Source organism: Oncorhynchus gorbuscha, linkage group LG06 (assembly GCF_021184085.1).
Source record: "Oncorhynchus gorbuscha isolate QuinsamMale2020 ecotype Even-year linkage group LG06, OgorEven_v1.0, whole genome shotgun sequence".
NCBI classification, from domain to species: Eukaryota; Metazoa; Chordata; class Actinopteri; order Salmoniformes; family Salmonidae; genus Oncorhynchus; species Oncorhynchus gorbuscha.
Window position 1 is genome coordinate 12,502,983 of NC_060178.1, and position 26,511 is coordinate 12,529,493.

At 44.3% G+C, this 26,511-nt stretch overlaps 1 protein-coding gene across 7 annotated transcripts in view; it reads right to left on the bottom strand.

Annotated features, from left to right (window-relative positions):
- The window catches only part of LOC124037551 (transcription factor SOX-6-like), a 213,832-nt gene that overhangs the window by 71,139 nt on the left and 116,182 nt on the right, over window positions 1–26,511 (bottom strand). For all 7 annotated transcript variants that reach the window (XM_046352364.1, XM_046352362.1, XM_046352359.1 and 4 more), the window contains exons 6-8: window positions 22,256–22,428; window positions 21,143–21,211; window positions 2,474–2,597 (exon numbers count right to left, since the gene is read on the bottom strand). In XM_046352364.1, coding sequence (XP_046208320.1) covers window positions 2,474–2,597; window positions 21,143–21,211; window positions 22,256–22,428 — 366 coding nt within the window. The remainder of the gene's footprint in view (window positions 1–2,473; window positions 2,598–21,142; window positions 21,212–22,255; window positions 22,429–26,511) is intronic.

Consider the following 26,511-nt stretch of genomic DNA (forward strand, 5'->3'; position numbering starts at 1 on the left):
AACTTTTAATCACCCGCAACCTGCTTTTAGAACGACTGCCAAGGTAGGGACACTAGATAAATGAGACTACCGAAAGTATTGAAACTGGAACAGCCATCTCAATAACGGGTGCAATAATTCTAACTACTAACAAAATGGGTTCGTTTAGAAAAATGTATGTATGTTATTTACCTTTGTGTACCATAAGACCAACCATCAATTTTCATGCAAAAACAAACATTGAAACAAACAATTCAAATAATTGCAATAGAGCATGCTGGGAAATATGATACTGATTGTTTTTGAGAGTGTGATGATTGTACCTTTTATATTCAAAAATTGGCAAAGGAATTGACCATTATACTAGATTATCCACACATATACCCTAAAGATATCGGACAGTACCATGTGAGGACATACAGTTGAAGTGGCAAGTTAACATACACTTAGGTTGGAGTCATTAAAACTCATTTTTCAACCCCTCCACAAATTTATTGTAAACAAACTATAGTTTTGGCAAGTCGGTTAGGACATCTACTTTGTGCATGACACAAGTAATTTTTACTGACAGAATATTTCACTTATAATTCAATGTATCACAATTCCAGTGGGTCAGAAGTTTACATACGCCAAGTTAACTGTGCCTTTAAACAGCTTGGAAAATGGCAGAAAATTATGTCATGGCTTTAGAAGCTTCTGGCTAATTGACATAATTTCAGTCAATTGGAGGTGTACCTGTGGATGTATTTCAAGGCCTACCTTCAAACTCAGCGCCTCTTTGCTTGACATCATGGGAAAATCAAAAGAAATCAGCCAAGACTTCAGAAAAAAAAACTGTAGACCTCCACAAGTCTGGTTCATCCTTGGGAGCAATTTCCAAATGCCTGAAGGTACCACGTTCATCTGTACAAACAATAGTATGCAAGTATAAGCACCATGGGACCATGCAGCCGTCGTACCTCTCAGGAAGGAGACTAGTTCTGTCTCCTAGAGATGAATGTACTTTGGTGCGAAAAGTGCAAATCAATCCCAGAACAACAGCAAAGGACCTTGTGAAGATGCTGGAGGAAACAGGTACAAAAGTATCTATATCCACAGTAAAACAAGTCCTGTACGGACATAACCTGAAAGGCTGTTCAGCAAGGAAGATGCCACTGCTCCAAAACCGCCATAAAAAAAAGCCAGACTACGGTTTACAACTGCACATCCGGGGGCAAAGATTGTACTTTTTAGAGAAATGTCCTCTGGTCTGATGAAACAAAAATAGAACTGTTTGGTCATAATGACCATTGTTATGTTTGGAGGAAAAAGGGGAACGCTTGCAAGGCGAAGAACACCATCCCAACCGTGAAGCACGGGGGGTGGCAGCATCATGTTGTGGAGTTGCTTTGCTGCAGGAGGGACTGGTGCACTTCACAAAATAGATGGCATTATGAGGACGGAAAATGATGTGGATATATTGAAGCAACATCTCAAGACATCAGCCTGGTTGCAAATGGGTCTTCCAAATGGACAATGATCCCAAGCATACTTCCAAAGTTGTTGAAAAATGGCTTAAGGACAACAAAGTCAAGGTATTGGAGTGGTCATCACAAAGCCTTGACCTCAATCCTATGGAAAAATTTGGGGCAGAACTGAAAAAGCGTGTGCAAGCAAGGAGGCCTACAAACCTGACTCAGTTACACCAGCTCTGTCAGGAGGAATGGGTGAACATTTACCCAACTTATTGTGGGAAGCTTGTGGAAAGCTACCCAAAACGTTTGCCCCAAGTTAAACAATTTAAAGGCAATGCTACCAGATACTAATTAAGTGTATGTAAACTTCTGACCAACTGGGAATGTGAATAAATAAATAAAAGCGGAAATAAATAATTCTCTCTACTATTATTCTGATATTTCACATTATTAAAATGAAGTGGTGATCCTAACTGACCTAAGACAGGGAATTTTTACTGGGATTAAATGTCAGGAACTGTGAGAAACTGAGTTTAAAATGATATGGCTAACCTGTATGTAAACTTCTGACTTAAACTGTATGTATCTCTGAAGGTATTTTATGTGTATTTTTGGACACCTGGGAACAATATTGTACCCTAACCGTACACTTTTTTTCTGCGCATGTATGGGCCCTGGTCAAAAGTAGTGCACTATAAAGGGATTAGTGTGCCATTTGGTTCACATCCTGGGCTGTTCAGTGTATGAAGTGAACGTGGGAAATCCTGTCAGGACCTAATTTGACACAGCACAGTGACAATAGATATGGAGGCTTCTGCAAGAGAAGCACGATACAGAGAAAGGAAAGAGAGTGAAATACTGCAGAGAGGGAGACAGAGTCAAATCTTTACTTAAACACATGTAACTCAAATATTTTATGTGTGTGTGCGTGCGTGCGTGCGTGCGTGCGTGCACGTGCGTGTGTGTGCGCGCGCGTGCGTGTGTATGTGTGTGTGTGCGCGTGCGTGCGTGCGCATGTGTGTGTGTGTGTGTGTGTGTACCTGGTTTGTAGGACATGTTGTGTGGGAAGAGGAAGCCCTGCTGTGCAGCAGCGGCGGCAGCAGCCAGAGATCGCTGGTCATGAGGAAACACTGGGATCATCAGAGGAGGCATGTGACCCTGCACCTGAGAGAAACAGAGTGAGTTCAATAGTTATCCTACTTATACATTTTCTGATGAATATTTCTAAATGTTTTTCTTCTTCTTTTCCCTTTGTTCTTCTGTTTCTAATGATGTTGGACATAAAAGACTGTGATATTAATTTAGGAAATCTGTTCCCAAGTATATCACCACGCACAATAGAGAGATACGATACATTCAGAAAGACCCCTTGACATTTTATACATTATTACTTTACAGCCTTATTCTAAAATTGAACTAATATTTTTTCCCCTCATCAACCTACAAACAATACCTCATAATGAAAAAGCAAAAACATGTTTTTGTTTTTTTTGTAAATGTATTAGTGTAAATAGTGTAAAAATGTATTAGTGTAAAAATCACATTTACACAATTATTCAGACCCATTACTGAGTATTTTGTTGAAGCAGCTTTGGCAGTCTTCTTGGGTATGACGCTACAAGCTTGCCACACCTGTATTTGGGGAGTTTCTCCCATTGTTCTCTCCAGATGCTCTAAAGCTCTGTCAGGATGGATGGGGAGCGTTGCTGCACAGCTATTTTCAGGTCTCTCCAGAGACGTTCAATTGTGTTCAAGTCTAGGCACTGGCTGGGCCACTCAATGACATTCAGAGACTTGTCTTGGCTGTATGCTTAGGGTAGTTGTCCTGTTGGAAGGTGAACCTTCACCCCCAGCCTGAGATCCTGAGCACTTTGGAGCAGGGTTTCATCAAGGATCTCTCTATACTTTGCATCGTTCATCTTTCCTTCGATCCTGACGCTGAAAAACATCCACACAGCATGATGCTGCTGCCACCACCATGCTTCACTGTAGGGATGGTGCCAGGTTTCCTCCAGATGTCACGCTGCACATTCAGTCCAAAGTGTTCAATCTTAGTTTCATCAGACCAGAGAATCATGTTTCTCATGGTCCGAGAGTCTTTAGGTGCCTTTTGGCAAACTCCTAGTGGGCTGTTATGTGCCTTTTACTGAGAAGTGGCTTCCGTCTGGCCACTCTACCACAAAGGCCTGATTGGTGGAGTGCTGCAGAGATGGTTGTCCTTCTGGAAGGTTCTCCCATCTCCACAGAGGAACTCTAGAGCACTGTCAGAGTGACCATAGAGTTCTTGGTCACCTCCCTGACCAAGGCCCTTCTTCCCCGATTGCTCAGTTTGGCAATCTCCCAGATCTGTGCCACGACACAATCCTGTCTCTGAACTCTATGGACAATTCCTTCAACCTCATGGCTTGGTTTTCGCTCTGACATGCACTGTCAACCGTGGGACCTTTATATAGACAGGTGTGTGCCTTTCCAAATCATGTCCAATCAATTGAATTTACCACAGGTAGACTCCAATCAAGTTGTAGAAACTAGAAAGGTTCTGAATACTTATGTAAATAAGGTATTTGTTTTTTATTTTAATACATTTTCCCAAAATAATAATACCCTGTTTTCGCTTTGTCATTATGGGGGCCTTGTGTGTAGTTTTTCAAGGATTGTAATTTATTTAATCCATTTTAGAAAAAGGCTGTAACGTAACAAAATGTGGAAAAGTCAAGGGGTCTGGATACTTTCCGAAGGCACAGTATGCGATCATATAAAATGTAAGCAAGGTTTGAAATTATTATGTTTTAGTCAAATGTTATATCTGTTTGGGCTTCTTGCCGTCAATTTCTACAAATGATATGTAATAATGTTCCGGCCACCTGACCATCCACTCAAGAGAAAAGCTTCCCACGGCTGAATGTAGTTGATGATCCCTGCTCTACATACTATCTACTAACCCTAGCCCTGACCTTTATCCTTGCCCTGACCTTTATCCTAGCCCTGACCTTTATCCTTGCCCTGACCTTTATCCTTGCCCTGACCTTCATCCTTGCCCTGACCTTTATCCTTGCCCTGACCTTTATCCTTGCCCTAACATTTATCCTTGCCCTGACCTTTATCCTTGCCCTGACCTTTATCCTTGCCCTGACCTTTATCCTTGCCCTGACCTTTATCCTTGCCCTAACATTTATCCTTGCCCTGAACATTATCCTTGCCCTGACCTTTATCCTTGCCCTGACCTTTATCCTTGCCCTGAACATTATCCTTGCCCTGAACATTATCCTTACCCTGACCCTTATTCTAAACCTAACTCTAACTTTAGCAAGCAGTTGCTTATCAATAGTTTGTTGATAGTATGACCATGTGTAGCACATCTACAGCTGGACTATCCAAATAAAGTGTGACCTTGAATTGTTCAACATTGTCTTTATTGTCAATACAATAATTATTTATTATCCCAATAAAGCATTTAAATGGAAGGGAGAGTGAGAGAGAGAGAGAGATAAAGAGAGAGAAAAAGAGAATTTAGATTCACAAGCACATATCTTCCAGAGAGATGTGAGAGAGCGGTAAGAGAGTAGACACACACACAAACCCACCCACCATGTGTATGGTTTCAACAAAGCCTATATCATTGTATCTGAGCCTGGAAGCTCTAAAAAGTTAACATCTGAGTAGTTAAAGCAATGAAGTCTCTCTCTGAAATGAAAGCTGAACCACTGCATCTCGGTCACTTCCTATTTCCCTCTTTCTTTCTCTGTCTCCCCTCTCTCTTTACTCTCTCTTTTTGCCCCCATCTCTCATTATCCTGACTTGTTTACTCTTTCTCATCTAGACATCACGAATAAATGCACTTTGATGATCTGATCTCAACTATTTAACTAAATATTCAGTGGGAAAGGTAACATGGTGGTCTGGTCAGATAGCAGTAGAAGTTGAGAATGTGAGGGGAATATGTGTGAGCGCAGTTCAACTGGTTAAATGAGTCTAGAGAGGGAAAGGTAACATGGTGGTCTGGTCAGATAGCAGTAGAAGTTGAGACTGTGAGGGGAATATGTGTGAGCGCAGTTCAACTGGTTAAATGAGTCTAGAGAGGGAAAGGTAACATGGTGGTCTGGTCAGATAGCAGTAGAAGTTGAGACTGTGAGGGGAATATGTGTGAGCGCAGTTCAACTGGTTAAATGAGTAGTCTCTAGAGTGGGAAAGAGCATGGGTAAAGGGGAGCACAGAGAGGAAACACAAACATCCCAGCCTTCCGTACCGTAAAACTTAAATTAATAGCCCAGGAGTTTATTTGCTTCAATTGCTGAACTCAACAGGCGCTTATTAGAGACAAGCTTCTATTTGAGCCAGGCGTCTATTTAATGCACACAGCTTTTATGCATTTGCTCTCTGATTAATTCCAGCATTCACTTCCATCAGTCTTAATTTAATACTTCCGGCGCCGAGAGAGATGGCCGCCTCGCTTCGCGTTCCTAGGAAACTATGCAGTATTTAGTTTTTTTACGTGTTATTTCTTACATTGTTACCCCAGGTAATCTTAGGGTTTATTGCATACAGTCGGGAGAAACTATTGTATATTGGAGCAACGTCAACTCACCATCATTACGACCAGGAATATGACTTTCCCGAAGCGGATCCTCTGTTTTGCCCACCACCCAGGACAATGGATCGGATCCCAGCCGGCGAACCAAAACAACGACACAGTAAAAGGGGCAGACGAAGCGGTCTTCTGGTCAGGCTCCGGAGACGGGTACATCGCGCACCGCTCCCGAGCATACTACTAGCTAATGTCCAGTTTCTTGACAACAACGTAGATTAAATCCGAGCAAGGGTAGCATTCCAGAGAGACATAAGAGACTGTAACGTTCTTTGCTTCACGGAAACATGACTCACTCGAAACACGCCATCAGAGTCGGTACAGCCAGCTGGTTTCTTCACGCATCGCGCCGACAGAAACAAGCATCTTTCTGGTAAGAAGAAGGGCAGGGGGTGTGCCTTATGATTAACGTGACGTGGTATAACCATAACAACATACAAGAACTCAAGTTCTTCTGTTCACCTGAATTCCTCACAATCAAATGTCGACCACATTATCTACCAAGACAATTCTCTTCGATTATAATCACAGCCTGGTATATCCCCCCCAAGCAGACACATCTATGGCCCTGAACAAACTTAATTTGACTCTATGTAAACTGGAAACCACATATTTTAACAAGGCTAATCTGAAAACAAGATTCCCTAAATTCTATCAGCATATTGATTGTGCAACCAGGGCTGGTAAAATCCTGGATCATTGTTATTCCAACTTCGACGACGCATATAAGGCCCTCCCCCGCCCTCCTTTCGGAAAAGCTGACCACGACTCCATTTTGTCGTTCCCAGCCTATGGACAGAAATTAAAACAGGAAGCTCCCTCACTCAGGTCTGTTCAACGCTGGTCCGACCAATCTGATTCCACGCTTCAAGATTGCTTCGATCACCTGGACTGGGATATGTTCCACATTGCGTCAAACAACAACATTGACGAATACGCTGATTCAGTGAGCGAGTTTATTAGCAAGTGCATCGGCGATGTCGTACCCACAGCAACTATTAAAACATTCCCAAACCAGAAACTGTGGATTGATGGCAGCATTCGAGCGAAAGAGCGAACCACTGCTTTTAATTAGGGAAAGGTGACCGGAAACATGACCGAATACAAACAGCGTAGCCAATACCTCCGTAAGGCAATCAAATAAGCTAAGCGTCAGTATAGAGACAAAGTAGAGTTGCAATTCAACGGCTCAGACACAAGAGGTATGTGGCAGGGTCTACAGTCAATCACGGATTACAAAAAGAAAACCAGCCCGTCGTTGACCAGGATGTCTTGCTCCCAGACAGACTAAACAACTTCTTTGCTCGCTTTGAGGACAATAGAGTGCCACAAACACGGCCCGCTACCAAAACCTTCAGACTCTCCTTCACTGCATCCGACATGAGCAAAACAGGTCCAGACGGAATCCCAAGCCGCGTCCTCAGAGCATGAGCAGACCACTTGGCTGGTGTGTTTACGGACATATTCAATCAATTCTTATCCCAGTCTGCTGTTCCCACATGCTTCAAGAGGGCCACCATTGTTCCTGTTCCCAAGAAAGCTAAGGTAACTGAGCTAAACGACTACCGCCCCGTAGCACTCACTTCCGTCATCATGAAGTGCTTTGAGAGACTAGTCAAGGACCATATTACCACCACCCTACCTGACACCCTAGCCCCACTCCAATTTGCTTACCGCCCCAATAGGTCCACAGACGAGGCAATCGCAACCACACTGCACACTGCCCTAACCCATCTGGACAAGAGGAATACCTATGTAAGAATGTTGTTCATCGACAACAGCTCAGCATTTAACACCATAGTACCCGCCAAACTCTTCATCAAGCTCGAGACCCTGGGTCTCTCGACCCCACCCTGTGCAACTGGATACTGGACTTCCTGACGGGCCGCTCTCAGGTGGTGAGGGTAGGTAACAACATCTCCACCCCGCTGATCCTCAACACTGGGGCCCCACAAGGGTGCGTTCTCAGCCCTCTCCTGTACTCCCTGTTCACCCACGGCTGTGTGGCCATGCACGTCTCCAACTCATTCATCAAGATTGCAGACGACACCACAGTGGTAGGCTTGATTACCAACAACAATGAGACGGCCTACAGGGAGGAGGTGGTGAGGGCCCTCGGAGTGTGGTGTCAGGAAAATAACCTCACACTCAACATCAACAAAACAGAGGAGATGATCATGGACTTCAGGAAACAGCAGAGGGAGCACACCCCTATCCACATCGATGGGACAGTAGTGGAGAGGGTAGTAAGTTTTAAGTTCCTCGGCGGACACATCACGGACAAACGGAATTGGTCCACCCACACAGACCTCAGGAGACTGAAGAAATTTGGCTTGTCACCAAAAGCACAGATGCACAGATGCACAATCGAGAGCATCCTGTAGGGCTGTATCACCGCCTGGTACGGCAACTGCTCCACCCATAACCGTAAGGCTCTCCAGAGGGTAGTGAGGTCTGCACAACGCATCCCTGGGGCAAACTACCTGCCCTCCAGGACACCTCCACCACCTGATGTCACAGGAAGGCCATAAAGATCATCAAGGACAACAACCACCCGAGCCACTGCCTGTTCACCCCACTTTCATCCAGAAGGCGAGGTAAGTACAGGTGCATCAAAGCTGGGACCGAGGGACTGTAAAACAGCTTCTATCTCAAGGCCATCAGACTGTTAAACAGCCACCACTAACATTGAATGGCTGCTGCCAACACACTGACTCAACTCCAGCCACTTTAATAATGTAAAAATTTCACTTCATATAATGTTTACATACCCTACATTACTCATCTCATATGTATATACTGTTCTCGATACCATCTACTGCATCTTGCCTATGGCGTTCTGTATCATCACTCATTCATATATCTTTATGTACATATTCTTTATCCCTTTACACTTGTGTGTATAAGGTAGTAGTTGTGGAATTGTTAGGTTAGATTACTCGTTGGTTATTACTGCATTGTCGGAACTAGAAGCACAAGCATTTCGCTACACTCGCATTAACATCTGCTAACCATGTGTATGTGACAAATAAAATTTGATTTGAGTTGATGTGATTTTCTGCACTAATGTCATTTACACACTGTGTTACATTTATTTTGTCTTCGTATGCTTCCACAAAAATATTTTATTTTACTTTTCCTTGACTGAATAATTATTCTCTTCTTTGATTTGGCCTTTTCGGGACAATTTCTGGGGGTCTCTTTTCCCAAAGTTGTTGACTTGTTGTGCTTGCTAGTTAGCTAGCAGCAGTTCTCAGCTGTTAGCAGTTTGACAATAAAAGTTTCTTACTGGCAATGCAATCATTTTTGTCATTACAGAATTACTTCATGTAACAAATCAAACATTAAACCTCGTAAACAATTCATTTAGACAGCGTTTATTTGAAACAGGGGTTTATTTCCCAAAATGTGTGCTGTTGCCCGGCTATTAAAAGGGACAGGCGGTTATTTGAAATTCAGCATTTAATTTCAGTTTTACGGTATGCTTCTTTCAAATACTCTTTCTTGATTGCCATCGCATGGAAAGGGAAAAATATGTTCTTTCATATTTCTACATGTGTGTGTGTGTGTGTGTGTGTGTGCGTGCGTGCGTGTGTGTGTGTGTGTGTGTGTGTGTGTGTGTGTGTGTGTGTGTGTGTGTGTGTGTGTGTGTGTGTGTGTGTGTGTGTGTGTGTGTGTGTGTGTGTGTGTGTGTGTGTGTGTGTGTGTGAGTGAGAGAGAGTGTGAGTGTTTTTCTAAGAACACAGTCACCATCAGATTCCACTGAACACTGTGAATCGAGATCCTGGAGGTTCTATAAGTTTCACACACACACACGGGAGGCCCAGACACACACACACACGTCTTGTGACACCACCGAGAGACTAGGGCAAGAATGAAGGGAGAAAAAAAGTCTGTGTGTCCAAGCGGAGGGGGGGGGAGAATGCTCCATTCATTGTGTTCCTCTGGGAATACCTTCCCTCCACCAAACACAAAGCACAGGCCTTCTCCTAGAGGAGAGGGATGAATGGACTGGCCTGCTCTCCCCCAGCCCTAAGAAAACATAGAGTCCCCTTCCCCAACTACCCACCAGACACACACATACTCAGACACAAGCGCATGCACAGATGCATTTAGGCACACACAAGTGTGCACACGGTATTAATGGCCCTACTGTGTAAAGACTGGGGTGTGGTGGGCACAGTAAAGGCTGTGGATGAGAGAGAGAGATAGAGGTGGGGGGGCAGAGAGAGAGGGGGACAGAGAGAGAGAGAGGGACAGAGAGAGAGAGAGAGGGGGGTGGCAGAGAGAGAGGGGGACAGAGAGAGAGAGAGAGACAGAGAGAGAGCAAAAGAGAGAGAGAGAGGGACAGAAAGAGCAAAAGAGAGCGAGAGAGAGAGAGAGAGAGAGAGAGAGAGAGAGAGAGAGAGAGAGAGAGAGAGAGAGAGAGAGAGAGAGAGAGAGGAGAAACAGAGAGAGAGAGAGAGAGAGAGAGAGAGAGAGAGAGAGAGAGAGAGAGAGAGGGGGGGGGGGAAACAGAGAGAGAGAGAGTGAGAGAAATGAAGAGAAAGACAGAGGGATAGTGGGAGAAAGAGAGATTCCTGTCCGTTCGCATTTTATTTCTGTGGCTAGTTTAGCTTGGTTGGCAGAGCTACAGTTTGTATGCTTTCAAACCACAGATTATCATAATCTTTTAAATCATAATACACTAAGCCAGTGTTTCCCAATCCTGGTCCTGGGGACCCAAAGGGCACACATTTTAGTTTTTGACCTAGCACTAACACACCTGATTTACATATAATATAATATAATAATAATATATGCCATTTAGCAGACGCTTTTATCCAAAGCGACTTACAGTCATGTGTGCATACATTCTACGTATGGGTGGTCCCCGGGATTGAACCCACTACCCTGGCGTTACAAGCACCATGCTCTACCAACTGAGCTACAGGACCACCGTCCTCTGTCACTGTGTGCAATGACAGCAGCATTAGCTCTAGACAAACCCCTTACAAGCCAATTACCATAATGGTTCACACCATTCTTGTCATTTTCCATAGTTGTTGAATTTGTTTCAACATTGCAGTTGGCCCAAGGGCTTTACGAGCCATTGTGTCCACTACTGGTTGCTGAGGTGGCATCTATTGGTCATTTGTGTGCACTATTAGGTCTTAATGTGGCTTTAGTGGACTAACAGCACAGACTTCACCTCACGGCAGCAATTCTTATACTGGCTATTGACAAGAGAGCTCACTTCATTTTACACCTGATTGGTAAGGAGCGACGACATTACCTACTGGGTAGAATGGACAAGGTCGGGTTTAAGGGCGGAAAGAGAATAAAACTATTCTACATATGAGGAAATAAAATAGAAAATACAAGGAGAAGATGAAAACATTTGAAAAGACTGATGAGAGAGAGAAGAGAGAAGAGAGAAGAGAGAAGAGAGAAGAGAGAAGAGAGAAGAGAGAAGAGAGAAGAGAGAAGAGAGAAGAGAGAAGAGAGAAGAGAGAAGAGAGAAGAGAGAAGAGAGAAGAGAGAAGAGAGAAGAGAGAAGAGAGAAGAGAGAAGAGAGAAGAGAGAAGAGAGGGGCTGGATGTTAGAATAGGGAGGCGAGAAATACAAAAAATAAGCTAATTAAAAAATATCAAGAATGGGAACAAAAAGAGATGAGAAAAAGCAACGCGAAGGGAAGAGGATGAGCAGATAAAGATCTTCCAAGAGGAGGTGAAGAACAAGGGAGGGATGAGGAGTACACAAAAAAAGTGAGCAAAAATGTAAGCAAGAGGAGGTAGGTGAAGAACAGAGAGAGGACAGAATGAAGCGATGAAAAGAGGAGGAGTGTGAGTTTGAGGTCATTAATTAGTCTGGTTAGTTTTGCCCGGCCTCTGGGGTTTGGGCCTGCATCTGTGACCCTGAGGAAATGTGTGCGTGTGTGTGGCTTGAGTGTGTAACCGGGAGGCTGTCGGAACCGTTCTTTTAGCCCTTGGAAGTTCCCTACTGTTTCTACAGAACATTTAAAACCACATGACAGGAAACCGGTGTCACTTTGAACTGGGCACTCCCTCACAATAAAACACAAGACTGACAAACACTCATTACACCCAGAGAAAGAAAAACAACATATTCTACGTGAACGGTTGTACGTTTGGATTCATAAAAAGGGAAAAGTTTGGTCATTTCCATTCATCCACATTGCTATGAATGAATGACTTACAGTAAATGCCTCTAATCATCTTTCATCTGTTTAACAAGTTACTTCTGGGAAGTAAAGATCTGAACGGGGGTACAGAATTTAACACAGGATCATGCTGATGTCATCTGGATGGCCCCAAGGTACAGTACAGGCCAGGACTGAATCCCAAATGGCACCCTATCCCCTATGGAGTGCACTACGTTTTCTTTCTTTCTCCAAAGTAGTGCAAAATGTAGGGAATAGGGTGCCATTTGGGATACAGCCCAGGGTATGAACCCCAAACAGTAGCCCTTGGTCAGTCCCTTAGAGCATTGGGCCCTAGAATAAGTAGGTCTGGAGGTGATAAGTAGTAGCAGACTGGCTGTTCTTGTGGTGCTGCGCTGCCAGTGTGTTTAACCCTTTACACTGCTGGAAATGGGCCTAAAGCATTTATAATTATATATTTACTGTACTCTTCACCACTTTGGTTGATAATAAAATCTGAAAATACTCTGGATACATTCAGTAACATAATAAGAAAATTCACTGACATTTTGGAATACAGGAAAGAAACTATTACAACGGTTTGAGTGAGAGGTTTAACTGGTGTCTCTTCTGCACAACATCTAGTAATGTCATTTCAATGCACTTTTATGACTCAAGCAAAGATCCAACTATAAGGTGCTTTTTCTGAGCTCTCCTAGCTTTGCCATCGAGGAACTGAAGCAAGTACAATTGTAGGGTTTTTGTTTGGAACACAGTCCATTCAAGTGTGTTTAACTCAGCTAATTTTATTCAAAATAAGACACATTGTGTTCAGGACAACCCAGAGTATAACATGTGCCATCTTGTACCCGTACATCAACATAGTGATCATAAATGTTCATACTATAAATGGCTTGAGTTCTCTCTTGCTTGCTTGTATGACATCAAAGTGGTATTTATTATAATCCTCAACGTGATTTGGACACAGAGGAACAATAAGCTCTCAATGCAGCACCGTCGATGTGGATGGGGGGTGTGCTTGCACAGTTGTTCCGGCACCACACTGCCAGTTCTCTAACAGTTCTCTGACCTCCTCCCTGTAGGCTGTCTCATTGTCGTTGGTGATCAGGCCTACCACCATCGTGTCATCAGCAAACTTGATGATGGTGTTGGAGTCTTGCGTGTCCACACAGTCGTGGGTGAACAGGAGGGGACGATTCACACACCCCTGTTGGGTTCCCATGTTGAGGGTCAGTGTGGCGGAGGTGATGTCGCCTACCCTCGCCACCCGGGGGTGGCCCGTCAGGAAGGCCAGGATCCAGTTACATAGGGAGGTGTTCAGTCCCAGGGTCCGAAGCTATGTGACAAACTTGGAGGGGACAATGATGTTGAAAGCTTAGCCGTCGTCAATGAAAAGCATTCTCATGTAGGAATTCCTCTTATCTAGGTGGGTGAGGGCAGTGTGGAGTGCAATTGAGATTGCGTCTTCTATGGATCTGTTAGGGCAGTATGGAGTGGGTCCAGGGTGTCTGGGATGATGGAGTTGATGTGTGCTCAATGGCCTTGTTCAATGCAATCTAAGTTTACATAGCTCTTTCAAATGACTCAGCATGTTTAAGAGTGTTAACAATGCATTGTATGACACACCTGGCTGAAAATACTATTTGAAACTATTTGAAATACTTCATCTGTGCTCGATTGAGCTTGCCTGTAACAATAGATAAAAATAGAGTCTGAAGTCTGAAAGGTGTAAAACCCCGCCCACTTGACACTCCAGGGAGGCTAAAGGAAACACTGAAAGTATTTCAAATAGTATTTGAACCCAGGTCTGCTGTATGCCGATTATGTTGGCACTTCTTGACAGCTGCAGACGTGCCAACACCAAACTTCTCTCAACAACATTACAACACACCGTAAGGCAGTGTGATCATAGAGAGTAGCATGTTTACTGTCTCTCAACAACATTACAACACACCGTAAGGCAGTGTGATCATAGAGAGTAGCATGTTTACTGTCTCTCAACAACATTACAACACACCGTAAGGCAGTGTGATCATAGAGAGTAGCATGTTTACTGTCTCTCAACAACATTACAACACACCGTAAGGCAGTGTGATCATAGAGAGTAGCATGTTTACTGTCTCTCAACAACATTACAACACACCGTAAGGCAGTGTGATCATAGAGAGTAGCATGTTTACTGTCTCTCAACAACATTACAACACACCGTAAGGCAGTGTGATCATAGAGAGTAGCATGTTTCCTGTCTCTCACACGCACACACACCCTGAGGCCCGGTCCTAATGAACTCAGATCTGTGGTTTATTAAAAGCAGAGGGGGGCATTGTAAAAGAAAGCCTTGTTAAAAGCACAACACCTCCAGAGAACAAGGGGCCCTCCCCCAGCCACAGTGAGCCTGTGGCTGACTCTCTGGGTCAGTGTCTTTACAACCAGTCAGAACCAGTGGTGAAGACGGATCAGTTGGAAAAGGGAGAATGAGAGAAAACTCTGCAGCAGTTTACGATAGAAGGAATGAGAATGAAAGAGACAAGCGGGGGATATTGGTAGGTGAGTGTGAAAGAGTGTGAGAAATGGAGTGGCAGCAAGTACTGTAGCAAGAGGCAAATAGATGAACAGTATGATTGAGCGAACTAGAGGAGAAAACATGTGGAGAAAGGAAGGAGACGGGGTTGATAAATAGAAGAGGTAATAGAGAGAAGCTGATAGCAGGGATTCAATAGTCTATTGATCAAGACATGATCAATGACCCAGCAAATGAAGCCCCTATAAACAGGTCAATTACAGGGATTAGTGTGTGTGTGTGGACATTTGTGAGTGCTTTCTTGATCACCGACGATGATGAGACAGACTATAGGGAAGAGATCCGTGACCTGGCAGTGTGATGTCAGGACAACAACCTCTCCCTCAACATCAGTGACACAAAGGAGCTGATCACGGACTACAGGAAACTGAGGGCCGAGCCCACCCCCATTCACATCGCTGGGGCTTATAGTGGAGCGGGTTGAGAGCTTCGAGTTCTTCAGTGTCCAAATCACTAAGGAATTAACTCAGGAGTGTCCGCCATGAGAGTGGAAAGTTGTGAGTTCCATCCCTGGCCGAGACATATCAAAAACTATAAAAATGGGACCAGGCACTCAGCATTAAGGAGATAGATTGGAGGTAAGGCTGCCTCACACTACAGAAACAGGAGATAGGCTCCTCCTCCATTCCAGCTCACACAAGGCAAGGCTACTTACTTATAAACCAACACAGTCGCGATGTAGGCACGACAATGCCTCTTTCCCTACAGGATGCTGAAAAGATTTGGCATGGTCCCTCAGACCCTTAAAAACTGATATAGTTGCACAATTGAGAGCATCTAGACTGGCTGTTTCAGCGCTTGGTATGGCAACTGCTTGGCATCTGACTCCAAGGCGCTACAGAGGGTAGTGCATGAGGCCCAGTACATCACTGGGGCCAAGCTCCCTGCCATCCTATACTTCTATACCAGGTGGTGTCAGAGGAAGGCCCTAAAATTGTCAAAGACTCCAGCCACCCAAATCATAGACTGTTCTCTCTGCTACTGCACAGCAAGTGGTACCGATGCACCAAGTCTGGAACCAACAACACCCTGAACAGCTTCTTCCCCCAAGACATAAGACTGCTAAATGGACAGCTAAATAGCTAACCAAATAGCTATCAGGACTATCTACATTGTCCCTTTTTGCACTAACTCTTTTGACTCATCACATACGCTGCTGCTACTATTTATTATCTATCCTGTTGCCTAGTCACTTTACCCCTACCTACATGTACATATCTACTTCAATGACCTCGTACCCCTACACATTGACTCTGTACTGGTACCCTGTGAATATTGGCCAATTATTCATTTCTCATTGTGTATTTATTCCTCGTGTTATTTTTTTATATTATTTTTTTTTAAATGTCTCTCTGCATTGATGGGATGTCCCTTAAGTAAGCATTTCACTGTTCGTCTACACCGTTTGGTTACGAAGCATGTGACAAATACAATTAGATTTTATTGATACACGTGTGTGTGCATGTGGACGTGTGTGTGTATGAACACATGACTAAGATAAGAGAGAATTAATAGGTACAGTGAACAGTCAGCACTGACCTGTATCTGCTGCTGTAGAACGTTAGTCAACACTGACCTGTATCTGCTGCTATAGAACGTTAGTCAACAATGACCTGTATCTGCTGCTGTAGAACGTTAGTCAGCACTGACCTGTATCTGCTGCTGTAGAACGTTAGCCAGCACTGACCTGTATCTGCTGCTATAGAACGTTAGTCAACACTGACCTGTATCTGCTGCTATAGAACGTTAGTCAGCACTGACCTGTATCTGCTGCTGTAGAACGTTAGCCAACACTGACCTGTATCTGCTGCTATAGAACGTTAGTCAACACTGACCTGTATCTGCTGCTATAGAACGTTAGTCAACACTGACCTGTATCTGCTGCTGGAGAACGTTAGTCAACACTGACCTGTATCTGCTGCTGGAGAACGTTAGTCAACACTGACCTGTATCTGCTGCTAGAGAACGTTAGTCAGCATTGACCTGTATCTGCTGCTATAGAACGTTAGTCAACACTGACCTGTATCTGCTGCTGTAGAACGTTAGTCAGCATTGACCTGTATCTGCTGCTGTAGAACGTTAGTCAGCATTGACCTGTATCTGCTGCTGTAGAACGTTAGTCAGCATTGACTTGTATCTGCTGCTGTAGAACGTTAGCCAGCACTGACCTGTATCTGCTGCTATAGAACGTTAGTCAACACTGACCTGTATCTGCTGCTATAGAACGTTAGTCAACACTGACCTGTATCTGCTGCTGGAGAACGTTAGTCAACACTGACCTGTATCTGCTGCTGGAGAACGTTAGTCAACACTGACCTGTATCTGCTGCTGGAGAACGTTAGTCAACACTGACCTGTATCTGCTGCTATAGAACGTTAGTCAACACTGACCTGTATCTGCTGCTATAGAACGTTAGTCAACACTGACCTGTATCTGCTGCTATAGAACGTTAATCAATACTGACCTGTATCTGCTGCTGGAGAACGTTAGTCAACACTGACCTGTATCTGCTGCTATAGAATGTTAGTCAACACTGACCTGTATCTGCTGCTGGAGAACGTTAGTCAACACTGACCTGTATCTGCTGCTGGAGAACGTTAGTCAACACTGACCTGTATCTGCTGCTAGAGAACATTAGTCAGCATTGACCTGTATCTGCTGCTATAGAACGTTAGTCAACACTGACCTGTATCTGCTGCTGTAGAACGTTAGTCAGCATTGACCTGTATCTGCTGCTGTAGAACGTTAGTCAGCATTGACCTGTATCTGCTGCTGTAGAACGTTAGTCAGCATTGACTTGTATCTGCTGCTGTAGAACGTTAGCCAGCACTGACCTGTATCTGCTGCTATAGAACGTTAGTCAACACTGACCTGTATCTGCTGCTATAGAACGTTAGTCAACACTGACCTGTATCTGCTGCTGGAGAACGTTAGTCAACACTGACCTGTATCTGCTGCTGGAGAACATTAGTCAACACTGACCTGTATCTGCTGCTGGAGAACGTTAGTCAACACTGACCTGTATCTGCTGCTATAGAACGTTAGTCAACACTGACCTGTATCTGCTGCTATAGAACGTTAGTCAACACTGACCTGTATCTGCTGCTATAGAACGTTAATCAATACTGACCTGTATCTGCTGCTGGAGAACGTTAGTCAACACTGACCTGTATCTGCTGCTGTAGAACGTTAATCAACACTGACCTGTATCTGCTGCTATAGAACGTTAATCAACACTGACCTGTATCTGCTGCTGGAGAACGTTAGTCAACACTGACCTGTATCTGCTGCTATAGAACGTTAGTCAACACTGACCTGTATCTGCTGCTATAGAACGTTAATCAACACTGACCTGTATCTACTGATGGAGAACGTTAGTCAACACTGACCTGTATCTGCTGCTGTAGAACGTTAGTCAACACTGACCTGTATCTGCTGCTATAGAACGTTAGTCAACACTGACCTGTATCTGCTGCTGTAGAACGTTAGTCAACACTGACCTGTATCTGCTGCTGGAGAACGTTAGTCAACACTGACCTGTATCTGCTGCTATAGAACATTAGTCAACACTGACCTGTATCTGCTGCTATAGAACGTTAGTCAACACTGACCTGTATCTGCTGCTATAGAACATTAGTCAACACTGACCTGTATCTGCTGCTATAGAACGTTAGTCAACACTGACCTGTATCTGCTGCTATAGAACATTAGTCAGCACTGACCTGTATCTACTGCTATAGAACGTTAGTCAACACTGACCTGTATCTGCTGCTATAGAACATTAGTCAACACTGACCTGTATCTGCTGCTGTAGAACGTTAGTCAACACTGACCTGTATCTGCTGCTGGAGAACGTTAGTCAACACTGACCTGTATCTGCTGCTATAGAACGTTAGTCAACACTGACCTGTATCTGCTGCTATAGAACGTTAGTCAACACTGACCTGTATCTGCTGCTGGAGAACGTTAGTCAACACTGACCTGTATTTGCTGCTGGAGAACGTTAGTCAACACTGACCTGTATCTGCTGCTGGAGAACGTTAGTCAACACTGACCTGTATCTGCTGCTGGAGAACGTTAGTCAACACTGACCTGTATCTGCTGCTGGAGAATGTTAGTCAACACTGACCTGTATCTGCTGCTATAGAACGTTAGTCAGCACTGACCTGTATCTACTGCTATAGAACGTTAGTCAACACTGACCTGTATCTGCTGCTATAGAACGTTAGTCAACACTGACCTGTATCTGCTGCTGTAGAACGTTAGTCAACACTGACCTGTATCTGCTGCTGGAGAACGTTAGTCAACACTGACCTGTATCTGCTGCTATAGAACGTTAGTCAACACTGACCTGTATCTGCTGCTATAGAACGTTAGTCAGCATTGACCTGTATCTGCTGCTGTAGAACGTTAGCCAGCACTGACCTGTATCTGCTGCTATAGAACGTTAGTCAACACTGACCTGTATCTGCTGCTATAGAACGTTAGTCAACACTGACCTGTATCTGCTGCTGGAGAACGTTAGTCAACACTGACCTGTATCTGCTGCTGGAGAACGTTAATCAACACTGACCTGTATCTGCTGCTGGAGAACGTTAGTCAACACTGACCTGTATCTGCTGCTGGAGAACGTTAGTCAACACTGACCTGTATCTGCTGCTGGAGAATGTTAGTCAACACTGACCTGTATCTGCTGCTATAGAACGTTAGTCAGCACTGACCTGTATCTACTGCTATAGAACGTTAGTCAACACTGACCTGTATCTGCTGCTATAGAACGTTAGTCAACACTGACCTGTATCTGCTGCTGTAGAACGTTAGTCAACACTGACCTGTATCTGCTGCTGGAGAACGTTAGTCAACACTGACCTGTATCTGCTGCTATAGAACGTTAGTCAACACTGACCTGTATCTGCTGCTATAGAACGTTAGTCAGCATTGACCTGTATCTGCTGCTGTAGAACGTTAGCCAGCACTGACCTGTATCTGCTGCTATAGAACGTTAGTCAACACTGACCTGTATCTGCTGCTATAGAACGTTAGTCAACACTGACCTGTATCTGCTGCTGGAGAACGTTAGTCAACACTGACCTGTATCTGCTGCTGGAGAACGTTAGTCAACACTGACCTGTATCTGCTGCTGGAGAACGTTAGTTAACACTGACCTGTATCTGCTGCTATAGAACGTTAGTCAACACTGACCTGTATCTGCTGCTATAGAACATTAGTCAACACTGACCTGTATCTGATGCTATAGAACGTTAGTCAACACTGACCTGTATCTGCTGCTATAGAACGTTAGTCAACACTGACCTGTATCTGCTGCTATAGAACGTTAGTCAACACTGACCTCTATCTGCTGCTATAGAACGTTAGTCAACACTGACCTGTATCTGCTGCTATAGAACATTAGTCAGCACTGACCTGTATCTACTGCTATAGAACGTTAGTCAATACTGACCTGTATCTGCTGCTATAGAACGTTAGTCAACACTGACCTGTATCTGCTGCTGTAGAACGTTAGTCAACACTGACCTGTATCTGCTGCTGGAGAACGTTAGTCAACACTGACCTGTATCTGCTGCTATAGAACGTTAGTCAACACTGACCTGTATCTGCTGCTATAGAACGTTAGTCAACACTGACCTGTATCTGCTGCTATAGAACGTTAGTCAACACTGACCTGTATCTGCTGCTGTAGAACGTTAGTCAACACTGACCTGTATCTGCTGCTATAGAACATTAGTCAACACTGACCTGTATCTGCTGCTATATAACATTAGTCAGCACTGACCTGTATCTACTGCTATAGAACGTTAGTCAACACTGACCTGTATCTGCTGCTGTAGAACGTTAGTCAACACTGACCTGTATCTGCTGCTATAGAACGTTAGTCAACACTGACCTGTATCTGCTGCTGGAGAACGTTAGTCAACACTGACCTGTATCTGCTGCTGGAGAACGTTAGTCAACACTGACCTGTATCTGCTGCTGGAGAACGTTAGTCAACACTGACCTGTATCTGCTGCTGGAGAATGTTAGTCAACACTGACCTGTATCTGCTGCTATAGAACGTTAGTCAGCACTGACCTGTATCTACTGCTATAGAACGTTAGTCAACACTGACCTGTATCTGCTGCTATAGAACGTTAGTCAACACTGACCTGTATCTGCTGCTGTAGAACGTTAGTCAACACTGATCTGTATCTGCTGCTGGAGAATGTTAGTCAACACTGACCTGTATCTGCTGCTATAGAACGTTAGTCAACACTGACCTGTATCTGCTGCTATAGAACGTTAGTCAACACTGACCTGTATCTGCTGCTATAAAACGTTAGTCAACACTGATCTGCTGCTGGAAAACGATAGTCAACACTGACCTGTATCTGCTGCTGTAGAACGTTGATCTTGTGCTGCTGCTGCATGAGCTGCTGCTGTTGCCTCGCAATCTGAGAGGGCAGGAGTGAGAAAAGAATGAGACATGAATGAGAAAAGGAGATGTGAGATGTTGAGGAGACAAAGACAAACCACAGAACAAAGGGAATGCCATGCAAACATTCTTTAAAGTTTGAGTTTTGAGTTTGAACACAGCAAGCTCAGGATACAAGACCAACAGAACAGAGTGAGAAAAGAATGAGACAAAAACAAGACATTATAAAACAAGAGAACGACTAAAGACAAGATGACGTGAAAGAATGGAGAACAAAGAGATGATATGAAAGAAGGGAATTTGAGCTTAAACAAATATTAATTTTTCACATTTAAGGTGATAGAACAGAGAGAGCAGCAACAGGAGAGAAAAGAGAAAATCAGGGGAAAGGGCTGAGTCAAAAATGAGACAAAGATGTATATATTGGGAGACGAGAGTGAACCTAGTGGATTATGTAACACTGGCAGTAGCACGTGTTCAAGAGACGCTATCGACAATGAGATTGACATGTTTACGGCTGACTGGCACAAGCCTGACTCCCCCTCGGCTACCTGTCATCAGGGGCAATGACTGACAGCTAGAATTGCCCAACCACACAAGGCGGAGTGTTTACTCCAGCTACTCAGTGAGAAAAAAATAGAATACAAACTGCTGGCCCATTGTTTATATTTATTGTGATGTATTTAATTACAGGCTGTTCATTGCGGGACGTCACCCACCCAAACATGTGTCAGGATTCATTTAGGAATGCCTTCTCAGTGGCGTCAATATAGGTCATTATCCCATCATGTCTGAACAGCTAAATAGCAGGCTAATATTGGAATGTGTCCGTCTATTGCTCATGCTCACTTTTCTTTTGTGATGTGATGGAATGTGTTGTCTCATAATAGGGTGATGGGAATAAAGAACTTGTCCAAACATAATTTGTCAACACACATGTTCAGACTCGACTCACGCACACGCACGCACGCACGCACGCACGCACGCACGCACGCACACACACACACACACACACACACACACACACACACACACACACACACACACACACACACACACACACCTGGTCCTGCTGCTGGCGGGCCAGCTCCATTTGCTGCCTCTGTTTCTCCATCTGTGACGCAGCCATCTTCTTCTGCTCGTCGTGGGCCGCCAGGAGCTGCTCCCGCAGGCTGATAAGCTGGCCGATCATGGTGGACAGCTGCCGCTCCTTCTCCTCCAAACTCTCTGGGGTACCTGACGGAGAGAAAAAAGTAAGAGCGAGAGAGAGAGTGGGGGGACAAAGAGGGAGGGAGGGGAAAGAGAGAGAGAGAGTGGGGAGGAGAAAGAGAGAGGGGGAGGATGGAGAGAGAGAGAGAGAGAAGGGGGGAGAAAGAGAGAGGTGATGGAGAGAAAGAGGGGATGGGACAGAAGAAAGGAGGGTGACAGGAGAGAAAGAAAGAGGGATGGGAAACAGAAGAGAGGAGAAACAGAGAGAGAGAGAAGAGAGGAGAAACAGAGAGAGAGAGAGAGAGAGGGAGAAACAGAGAGAGAGAGAGAGAGAGGAGAAACAGAAGAGAGAGAGAGAGAAAGAGAGAGAGAGGAGAAACAGAGAGAGAGAGAGAGAAACAGAGAGAGAGAGAGGAGAAACAGAGAGAAAGAGAGAGAGAGGAGAAACAGAGAGAGGGAGAGAGAGAGAGGAGAAACAGAGAGAGAGAGAGAGAGAGAGGAGAAACAGAGAGAGAGAGAGAGACAGGGGAGAAACAGAGAGAGAGAGAGAGAGAGAGAGAGAGAGAGAGAGAGAGAGAGAGAGAGAGAGAGAGAGAGAGAGAGAGAGAGAGAGAGAGAGAGAGAGAGAGAGAGAGAAACAGAGAGAGAGAGGAGAAACAGAGAGAGAGAGAGAGAGAGAAACAGAGAGAAACAGAGAGAGAGAGGAGAAACAGAGAGAAAGAGAGAGAGAGAGAGAGAGAGAGAGAGAGAGAGAGAGAGAGAGGGGAGAAAGAAATAAAGAGAGAAAGTAGCATGAAAGAAAGAGGGGGGAGGAGAAAGAGCAAGAGAGAGAAAACATACATCTATGACTCACCTCACATAAGTGAGATATGAATGTATACATGATCATTTTCTATCTGCTATATTCCATTCAAGGTCTCCCTTCTCTGAACTGTGCCACTTTTGTTGCCGAGACGTCTCCTTCCTTACAGTTGGTATAGAAAAGGGTGGACTGTATCTTAGACTAGGTAAAAGAGTGATATTAGTGCATCTGTAGGGATGCATCCAAAATGACACCTTATTCCCCACGTAGTGCACTACTTTCGACCAGGGCCCATAGGGCTCTGGACAATTATAGTGCACTATATAAGGTACAGGATGCCATTTGGCATGCATCCAGATATGGTTAACAATGGTTCACTTTTCCATTACATTGATCCATTCTCCACTGCATGTAAAGAGTAATACATTTCCCATTATACTGTACATTATAAATATATGTTATTGAATTAAACAAGAATACTTTATGAATCCATACAAGACAGATATTTTCTTCAAGGGCACAACAGCAGCAGATCTTTCTATGATTTGTAACTAGCAACCCTCTAATAGTTGGCTCAAAACTTCTCCGATTCTTTCCACCCGGTCCTGGAATCAAACCAGCAACCTCTCGGCTAACTGCCGCTCAAATTGCAGATGGTCAAATACATTAGACATTATCCAATGTTCACCGGAATTGCGGTGTGCTTGTTAGGCATTCGGGAATCAACGATGTCTCTCTCACCCGTTTTCAGTGGGAAGTGTTGGCAAAAAGGGTTTCCATACAGTAGCTTTCAGTAGCTTTCAGTAGCTTTATCCAGATGGATTCTTGGAACTAAGAGAACAGTGTGTCTACAATAAGTGCAAGAGTGGAATACACTTGAAGACTCTCTGTTCCATCTATTGACTATGACGGTCCAAAGTAGTGCACTATGAAGTGGATATGGGGCCATTTGGGATACCACCTTTATGAAACTCTCGTTACTCTCTGTAACGATAAAAGCCTGAGGATGGATCATCCTCTACCTTCCTTCTTCTATAAGTGCAATGAGTAATAGCGTCGGAGGGAATGGTGGCCATTTTACGGGTATATTTTTCTTCGACTATCGTAACTTTTTTGTACACATTGTTTCCGCCATCATTTCCTCTGACCGAGAAGAGCTTCTGGACATCAGAACATCACTAACCTCTATTTGGACAAGAGTCAGAGGCGAAAGACACATTGATTATCGCGGACCAGGTACAAATCCCGAGACTCGAATGAGGAGACCGGCGTGCGGGATACATGACGAGACTACGTCGAATAGTGAATAAATTGCCTCTAACCCCCGTGCTATTTGCGAACGTGCACAGGAGAACAACCTGGATGAGCTCTGTTCGAGACTATCCTGTCAACGTGATCTGAAGAACTAATATTCAATGTTTCTCTGAGTCGTGGTTGAACAAGGACATGGTAAATAGAAATCTAGATGTTTTTTTTCAATTCATCACGCTCTCCGTAGCTGATATGTAACCTTTAAACAGGTTAACATACAAGGCAGCAGGGCCAGATGGACTACCAGGACGATTATTCAGAGCATCCGCTGACCAGCTTCACTGTAATACCTACATGTTTCAAGCAGACTACCATAGTCCCCGTGCTCAAGCACGCCAAGGTAACCTGTCTAAATGGCTATCGCCCCGTAGCCCGTTCTGTTGCAGTCTGTTCTGTAGCCATGAATAACTTTGAAAGGCTGGTCAGGGCTCACATAAACACAATCATCCCAGACACCCTGGACCCACTCCATTCGCATACCATCCTAACAGATCTACAGATGACATAATCTCTATTCCACTCCACACTGCCCTTTCCCACCTGGACAAAAGGAACACCTACGTGAGAATGTTGTTCATTGACTACAGCTCAGTGTTCAATACCATTGTGCCCTCCAAGCTCATCACTAAGCTAAGGACTCTGGGAATAAACACCTCCATCTGAACTGGATCCTGGACTTCCTGACGGGCCACCCCCAGGTAGTGTGGTTCGGCGACAACACATACATCATGCTGACCCTAAACACGGGGGCCCCTCAGGGGTGTGTGCCTAGTCCCCTCCTGTACTCACTCTTCACCTACAACTGCGTAGCCATGCACGACTCCAACACCATCATTACATTTGCAGACAACACAAAAGGTTAAAAGCTCCATCACCGGCAACAAGGAGACATCCTACAGCCTACAGAAAACAGAGGGCCGAGCACGCCCCCATCCACATCGAAGCGGCTGTTGTGGAACGGGTCGAGAGCTTCAAGTTCATATCACTAAGGAACTATCACGGTCCACACATATCAACACAGTGGTGAAGAGGGCATGACAATGGCTCTTCCCCCTCAGGAGGCTGAAAAGATTTGGCATGGGCCCTTAGATCGTCAAAATGTTCTACAGCTGCACCATTGAGAGCATCTTGACTGGCTGCATCACCGCTTGGTATGGCAATTGCTTGAACAGGTTATTTTATGCTAGTGGTTGTATTAATTTGGGATCTATCACATCTGTCCCAGACTATGTTTTGAATATTATTATCTTACAGAATAGGTCAACTTTTGTACTATGGGGAATAGTAGATTGATATAGGCTAGTCCTTTGGCTGTTCGTGAGGCCTACTCATCTTTTTGGCCGACAAAAAGTAAATGTGGACAGTTCTTCCAATATCTTCAATATGCGCCTCGGAATTGGATAAGGACGCATGCAGTTGCATCCCCGATGTGTCCGTCTTCACTTGTAGCCTGTGAGAAAGACCCGATCACGTGACGGAGAGCAATGTGAGTGAGAGGTGGGTGCTTCGGCATGCAGCCGGGAGAAGGGAATTGTAATTATTATATTCAGCCCAAGGGCACAACGACCACTAGCCTCAAAAGACATGGATTTTTTTAAGGGGCATTACGGCCACACAAAGGGGAAGCAGCCAGGAAATTGTGAAATTGTGAACTAAAGACTGATGAAGTGTGTAAAGCCTGCGCAAAAAAAACTAAGCAGAGCTCATGCCTTTCATGGGACTTTTTTCAAATCAGAGTCGCATCATCTAGCTTTAGAATGTATTAAAAATCTAAACATATAGCATCACAACTAAAGTTACATAAATAACTCTAAATTAAGCATGTAGAAGTACCTTTTTCTTTGTTAGCCGCTCAACACAAAATAGCCACATGTGCGCACTCCCTCAAATCGATTGGAGAAAATATCCTTTCTATTTCATTCAGCTATGTTCAATTGTATTCTTCATACTATAAAGTAATATAAAATAATGCCACAGAATTGTACACAAATCTTGTC